Genomic DNA, 4,988 nt, shown 5'->3' with positions numbered 1-4,988 from the left:
TAGAACGGTGTTTGATACGTAGAAGAGGTGTTCATCCGAAAACTCATCAAGGATATGAGAAGAGGACCCTCCAAGATGAAAACGACTTAAGTGGTCCGCAACTAGGTTTTGGACAAAAAAAATTTCCTTTATCTCGAGATCGAACTCTTTTAAAAATGAATCCACCGAATCAACCACGGCTTCACATCTTTCTTAGTCATGAGATACTTTGAGGCAACATGATCTAAGTAGACAATCACTTTTATCCCGAGAAGGTATTGTCAAACTTTTATCAAGGCGGAGACAATGGTTAGAAGTTCTTTCTTGGTTTTATCGTAATTGCCTTGAGAATTATCCATGCTTTTGGAGGCATAGTAGATAACATGTGATGCCCTTACCTCTTTTTGACCTAAAACAACTCTGATGGCGAAATTGCTTGCATCACACATAATTTCAAAAGGAAGATACCAATTTAGACGTTGAATTATGGGAGCGGGTGTGAGTAGGTTTTTGAGTTTTTCAAAATCTTCTTGACTTGTGACATTGAAGTCAAAGTTAACATTTTTCGGAGAAGGGGCACATTGGTCTTGTGATTTTCGAAAAATCTTTGATAAGCCGCCTATAGAATCCCATATGTCCCAAGAAAGATCTTATTTCTCTAACACATGTTGGGTAAGGAACGGTTTGTATGACATCAATTTTGGTTTTATCAACTTAGTTCCCTTCTTGGAGACGAAGTATCCCAAGATTATGCCTTGATTAACCATGAAGTGACACTTCTCAAAGCTCAACACCAATTTATACTCAATGCACCTTTTCAAAATCTTCTTGAGGTTGTCCATGCATTTATAAAATGAATTTTCATATAAGGTGAAGTAATCCATGAACACTTCAATTATATTCTCAACATACTAGGAGAAGATGCACACCATGCATCTTTGGAATATGGCGGTTGCTTTGCCTAATCCGAATAACAGCCTCTTACAGGCAAACGTGTCAAATGGTCACGTAAAAGTTGTCTTGTCTTGATCTTCATGAGCAATGGGTATTTTATGAAATCCCAAATATCCGTCAAAGGCAACAATAATGCGATTTTCCCGCCAACTACTCTAACATTTGGTCAATGAAAGTAAGGGGAAAATGATATTTTCTTGTGCTTTCATTCAAATTTTGATAATCAATGCACACCCTCCACCCGTTTTCAACTCGAGTGGATACCATTACTCCTTTGTTATTTTCAACAACCGTGATTCTTGTTTTCTTGGGAAGCAGTTGAACTGGACTAATCCATTTGGATTCAGAAATGGAGTGAATCATATCTACATCAAGGAGCTTGATTATCTCCTTCTTGATAACTTCGATAATCAATGCACACCCTCCGTCCATTTTGAACTCGAGTGGGTACCATTACTCCTTTGTTATTTTCAGAAAATGTGATTCCTATTTTCATGGGAACCAATTGAACCGAACTAACCCATTTAGATTCGGAAATGAGGTAAATCATATATGCATCAAGGAGCTTGATTATATCCTTATTGGCAACTTCCATCATTGGAGGATTTAATCTTCTTTGAGCTTCCCTCATAGGGTTGCAATCATCTTCCATGAGGATCTTGTGAGTGCATACATTAGGACTTATCCCCTTGATATATGATATTGTCTACCTTATGGCCTCTTTGTGACATTTCAAAACTTTAATCAATTATTATTCTTCAAAATCATTCAATTGAGAGGAGATGATCACCAAAAGAGTCTCGTCCTTACCTAGGTAAGTATACTTAAAGTGGCTTGGTAAGACTTTATATTCAAGTATATATGGGCGGATAACGGAAGGGAGCATCTTGTCTAGAGAATGAGACAAGGTAATTTGAGAGACATCTTTTTTTAGTTGACTTGTTGACATCCAAAGTCTTCACAATCTCTTCAACTTCGGATTCTAGTGTGTACATGTCCAACTTTTCCTTCAAACTCTCACAATCAAGACTCATGTTGAGTACCATCTTCAAAATATCTCCATGAGATAAATCAAACATTTCTTGGGTTATTGGCTCAATCACATCAACCCGATACAATGGAGAAGTATTTCTAGGGTATCTCATTGGTTCAAGATGTTGAAGTGAATGGTTTCTCCATCAAACTCCATGATGATTTTCATGTTATGGACATCAATTATCATGTGAGTGGTATTCATGAAAGTTATTCCAAGGAGGATCACAGATGATTTGGAAGGAGTCTTCTCTTCAAGATCAATAACATAGAAATCCAAGGGGAAGTCAAGTTGATTAACTTGTACTTGAACATCCTCCGACACTTCACCTAGAAACACACTTGACTTGTCTGGTAACTGGATGATTAGTCCGGTTTCTTCCAAAGGTCCAACATTGAGAGATTGAAAGACCTAATATGGCATCACATTGATTGAAGCTCCAAGATCTAACATTGCACTTTCAACATGAAAATCACCAATAGTGCAAGGGAGAGAAAACATTCCCAGATCCTTTTATTTGGGAGGTAACTTCTTTTGGATAACCGCGAACACGCATGCATTGATTTGGATCTTTTTGTTTTCCTTGAATTTCCTCTTGTTGGTGCACAAATCCTTGAGAAATTTGGCATACCTTGGAATTTTCTTAATAGCATCCAATAGTGTAATGTTGATTCGGACCTTGCCGAAAGTTTCAAGAAATTCATTCTCTTCCTCATTTTTCTTTGAGACGAATAACCAAGAGGATAATGGTGGTGGTATAACCAACGGCTTGATAGGCTTGTTGGATGATTCATTTTGATCGATGTTTGGCACAACCAGTTCCTATGGAGGAACTACCACCTTTGAAGGTTCAACAACAATAACCTTATCTTCTTCATCTCTTGAGGTTCTTTTAGGGTTGCTTTCTCCAAGAGTTTTCCCAATTTTCAAGGTTATGGAACTCACATTCGGATTCTTTAGTTGAGATGGAAGTTTACCCCATTGTTCCATTCTGTGGAGAGCGGTACCTAAGTCTCCAATTTGAGCTTGAATATTAGAGAAGATGTTCTTTGTTTTTTGTTGAAATTATGTTTGGATTTGAGCAAGTGAAGTAACGATTTCTTGAAGACTCAATTGATGATTACCACTTGATTGGGCTTGTTGTTGAGGTTGTTGATATTGTGGAGGAAGATGAGGTGTTCGTTATTTTGGAAATGGTGGTAGGGTATGTTGTGGATATGGAGGTTTTTTTATGAATGTTGTGGATATTGGGGGATCATCAAGTGGTGGGTTTGGGTTTGGTGGGAATTGGTTGTTTGGGTTATTCCTCCAATTTGAATAGTTTGTGTTTTAAAATCTTATGGGTCTTAGTTGACCTCGATATCCACCCATTGCATTAACATCTTACGGTTCAATTCCAAGTGTGGGACACTTATCCGTATAATGTCCCGTCATTTCACAAAGACCAAAAACCATCAATTGTGACCACTACCCACCACTATTTGACTCAACACATTAGTCAAATCCAAGAGTTTTGATTCCAAATATTGGATGTTGCTAACTTCACCAACAACTTGTAGAGAATTTATCTTCATGTCATTTCGAGGCCCGAAGTTTTTTTTAATTTTAAGAAATCGTACCAAAAAGTGATCTTATTTCTTGAGGTGTCTTCTTGAATATGTCACCACTGCTTAAAGTATCAATCATCCTCCAGTCCTTTTCATTCATTCCTCATAAATTTTTTGAAGAAGTAGTTGTTTGGTTATGTTTCGTAAAGGACAACTTGCACACAAATTGTTGAATCGCTCCCAAAAATCATGAAAAGTCTCAATCTTTGCTTGACAAATCCCCAAAATGTCACTCATTTGATTTGATATTCGAGAGGTGGGATAGATCTTGCTATTAAAGGCTTTGAGTAACTCCTCCCATGTTTGAATAGATCCTGGTGGTATGTTGAATAACCACTCTCTAGCTTATCTTCCAAGGTAAGTGTGAAGGCGGTTAACTTCAAAATCATCCAATGTCACATGTTCGAGCAAAATACTAACACATATCATGTGAAAATACATCAAGTTCCTTTTAGGATCTTCTCTATCCAAACCAAGGAACTTGGTGATTTAATATAGGAAACTTGACTTTAATTCAATCCCTCGACAATGTACAGGATAAACGATACCAAGAGGTGTATGAGTAACATCCGTCTCCATAATTCTTCAAAGTGTCCACTCTTGAGGGGGATTGGGTGGATTGGAGTTTTGTCTCATATAATTGGGAGGGTTTTGGTAAGGTGGGTATGCACATTGTTGGTGATTGAACATTTGTGGTGGTTATGGTTGATAGTTAGGATATTGTAACACCCGCAGATTCGGGCTAGTCAATTTAGAGATAATAAACGTTAAAATGAATTTTTTATAGAAAATATTTAGGAAAAATAACATTAACAAAAGTTATATTATATGTAAGAAGGATTCCGTACATATAAAGAATGCTGAAATCCGATTTCATATGAAAAAGTTATGCTTCTTCAAAGTTTCACGATTAAATCGACAAGACTCTACGTATTGTAAAAAGTGAATTTTTGATAAATTACTTTTTGGCCTTAGTGATCTAAATGAAATTCATAGTATTCATTAACCCGAGAGCGTGCATATAGGGAACGTCCAAATCTGACTTCAGTAGAGGAAGTTATGATTCTTTGAAGTTTCAACGTAGTAGTATACAACTTAGAAATCGAATTTTAGATCGGTCGAATTTTAGCCAAAAAAATATAAATATGAGTTGAAGATCTTATTAGTTGGATTTCAACAATAGAAAGACAGTCGAAATGGACATCGGATGACAAAGTTATGAATTATTAACAGACTTTATTTGTCTAAGCCTGTTAAAATATAACTTTAAAAATAATTTCAAAATTAGCCGACGGGGTCTAAAGAAAAGTTCTAGATCTCGTCGATAGCTATGTGTGGATATAAAGAGCGTCAAAAACGGAGTTGGTATGCGAAAACTATGAATTTTCCAAGATAATTAATTTTCGGATACAAGA

The 4,988-nt window shown here is 36.5% G+C and overlaps 1 protein-coding gene across 1 annotated transcript; it reads right to left on the bottom strand.

The window, feature by feature from the left end:
• Positions 1 to 2,074: 2,074 nt before the first annotated feature.
• Positions 2,075 to 2,956, bottom strand: LOC145127089 (uncharacterized). The gene is made up of 3 exons (XM_079062335.1): positions 2,831 to 2,956; positions 2,510 to 2,788; positions 2,075 to 2,377 (listed from the first exon to the last, which is right to left on the bottom strand). Exons 1-3 carry the CDS (start codon positions 2,954 to 2,956, stop codon positions 2,075 to 2,077), a joined length of 708 nt encoding a protein of 235 aa, XP_078918461.1.
• Between the last annotated feature and the right edge of the window lie 2,032 nt (positions 2,957 to 4,988).

The sequence above is a fragment of the Lactuca virosa genome, chromosome 7 (assembly GCF_052849685.1).
Source record: "Lactuca virosa cultivar CGN04683 chromosome 7, Lactuca_virosa_CGN04683_v6, whole genome shotgun sequence".
Taxonomy (NCBI): Eukaryota; Viridiplantae; Streptophyta; class Magnoliopsida; order Asterales; family Asteraceae; genus Lactuca; species Lactuca virosa.
The sequence above is the reverse complement of the archived record's forward strand: the minus strand, read 5'-3'. Positions and strand labels throughout refer to the sequence as shown.

Coding starts and splice junctions, on each gene's coding strand:
- LOC145127089 (XM_079062335.1), bottom strand. CDS start 2,956: ATGGAACAATGGGGTAAACTTCCATCTCAACTAAAGAATCCGAATGTG. Junction 2,789..2,830: donor CAAGAGATGAAGAAGATAAG/GTTATTGTTGTT, acceptor GTTCCTCCATAG/GAACTGGTTGTGCCAAACAT. Junction 2,378..2,509: donor TCAATGCATGCGTGTTCGCG/GTTATCCAAAAG, acceptor ATGCCATATTAG/GTCTTTCAATCTCTCAATGT.